This window comes from Musca vetustissima, unplaced genomic scaffold (assembly GCF_032173495.1).
Source record: "Musca vetustissima isolate MV318-11 ecotype Yass unplaced genomic scaffold, APGP_CSIRO_Mvet_v1 utg46958, whole genome shotgun sequence".
NCBI lineage: Eukaryota > Metazoa > Arthropoda > Insecta > Diptera > Muscidae > Musca > Musca vetustissima.
In genome coordinates this window covers 1-2615 of record NW_026875266.1, presented here as the reverse complement: position 1 = coordinate 2615, position 2615 = coordinate 1, and the positions used below count along the sequence as shown (strand labels likewise).

Here is a 2615-nt window from a genome sequence, read left to right as displayed (position 1 = left end):
TTTCATTCTACGAGACAAATTCACTTCGATGACAAATTCGGATACAATTTTCAAAATATCGAAAATAGGCCGGGAATTTTTATATGGGACTTATGTCAAATCATGGATCTATATCGAAATAGGATTTCAAAAAATGTTTCACCATCCACTAACCCCGAATTTCAAATTACAGCCACCTCAGTGGAAAATACGGCTACAGACTTCAAAATATCGAAAATAGGCTCGGTACCTTTATATATAACCGTCAAACTACTGAAAATTGTGCGGAACCTTTATAGATACCACATTACAGACACTATGGGGAAAATTCCTTCAAAATACCGACAAGAACGTTGAGACCTTTATGCATGAGCAATATGGTATCTCAAGGTCATATATGTATGTTAGACTCCTTAAACACAAAATAGTAAATTACAGCCACTCTGGGGGAAAATACATAAAATGGTTCAAAATATCGAAAATGGTTCGGCACCTTTATATGAGGGATATTTCAATACATGTATTGATCATTTTCAGCATAGTCAGCCTCTAAGCTTCCCGAGAATGCCAAATTATAGCATCTATGGTTGGGAAACGCAAAAAAATCATAAATAACAACAATTAGGCGGTAGCGCTATGCCAAAACATGGACCAATATATCTCAATGGCAAAACCAAACATCCTACAAGTCATATCGTTAATTTCGGCCTGCTCGAATTGTTATTACCAAACCATAAATTGGAAATTCACAATATCTTACATCAGTGGGGTCTATGTCGTCGTAAATGGACCGGCAAAAGTATTCTATTCTCTAAATAAAACGAAATATCAAACTACCGATACTCAAGATGAACATTCCGCGTAGAACCTTTAACCTATCGAAAATGAGGCTGGGATTTTATATGGACGTAATGTCAAAACATGGCAAATGTCGATGAATATCTTATTTATTTCAAAGGGAAATCCTAGCAAACCAATTAGTACTGCTGGATCAACTCTAAATGTATCCTGATTTTATGCAAAGCTTCTCAATAATGTTTCCAAACTGTTCTTTTTTGTTAATTCATTTATTTATTTATTTACAACAACAATAATAAAATCTCAAAAACTAAAGACATCTCAACTCATTTCCAATCACCAACTTCATAATCCCATTTCGATGATATTCCCTCAATGGGATTTATTTCCAATGCAATAATCCTCTTCAATTGAGCCTGACGACGATCTTCATCGAAGGTATCGGGTAAATCACGATGATACCAATTAACAAATGCCGTCCACACAATACCGATGGCACATGCCCACAGTCCCACACCCAAATGATGTTTCCATTCCCCGGTGGGTGCTTTAAATTCGGCAAAGGTTTGACAAAAACTATAACGGTAAAGAGTTTTGATTTCCTCCTTGGATAACTTCTTCCAATCGCCTTTCTCCTTTTCACGTAAAGCACAAATTGTGGCATCGGTTTCACGAAAACGTATTGCGGGCATTGGAAACTCGGCAATATCACAATAAATTGGTGCACCATTGACTCCAAAACCGACATATTCACGTTTGCCGCATTTCGTATTGGTAAAATCAAACGATGTTTGACGTTTGGCGATAAGTTGGGGAATCCTTTTTAGATTTGTAATTACGATCCTTTTGCTGAGAAATTTTCCAATATGTAGGGACATTTTTAAATTATTTTAATTAATAGTGGAATTATTTATTTCCTTTTGTATTTTGAAAAATATGTCAATCGATGACAATAATTTAAATGTGATCTATGCTGTAATAAGACAGGGTTTACACGTGCAACTATGATGATAGTTGAAAAAATATTGTTTAAAAATCCACGCCTATGGCTCTGATGATAGTTGAAAAAATATTCTTTAAAAATCCACGCCTATGGCTCTGATGATAGTTGAAAAAATATTCTTTAAAAATCCACGCCTATGGCTCTGATGATAGTTGAAAAAATATTCTTTAAAAATCCACGCCTATGGCTCTGATGATAGTTGAAAAAATATTCTTTAAAAATCCACGCCTATGGCTCTGATGATAGTTGAAAAAATATTCTTTAAAAATCCACGCCTATGGCTCTGATGATAGTTGAAAAAATATTCTTTAAAAATCCACGAAAAAATATTCTTTAAAAATCCACGCCTATGGCTCTGATGATAGTTGAAAAAATATTCTTTAAAAATCCACGCCTATGGCTCTGATGATAGTTGAAAAAATATTCTTTAAAAATCCACGCCTATGGCTCTGATGATAGTTGAAAAAATATTCTTTAAAAATCCACGCCTATGGCTCTGATGATAGTTGAAAAAATATTCTTTAAAAATCCACGCCTATGGCTCTGATGATAGTTGAAAAAATATTCTTTAAAAATCCACGCCTATGGCTCTGATGATAGTTGAAAAAATATTCTTTAAAAATCCACGCCTATGGCTCTGATGATAGTTGAAAAAATATTCTTTAAAAATCCACGCCTATGGCTCTGATGATAGTTGAAAAAATATTCTTTAAAAATCCACGCCTATGGCTCTGATGATAGTTGAAAAAATATTCTTTAAAAATCCACGCCTATGGCTCTGATGATAGTTGAAAAAATATTCTTTAAAAATCCACGCCTATGGCTCTGATGATAG

The 2615-nt window shown here is 34.3% G+C and overlaps 1 protein-coding gene across 1 annotated transcript; it reads right to left on the bottom strand.

Moving 5' to 3' along the window:
• Positions 1–1101: 1101 nt before the first annotated feature.
• LOC133337739 (cytochrome c oxidase subunit 4 isoform 2, mitochondrial-like) lies at positions 1102–1596 on the bottom strand (the record flags this gene model as incomplete). The annotated part of the gene is made up of 1 exon (XM_061545945.1): positions 1102–1596. A coding segment is annotated over one exon (493 nt), but the record flags the coding sequence as incomplete, so codon positions are not given.
• Positions 1597–2615: the final 1019 nt, after the last annotated feature.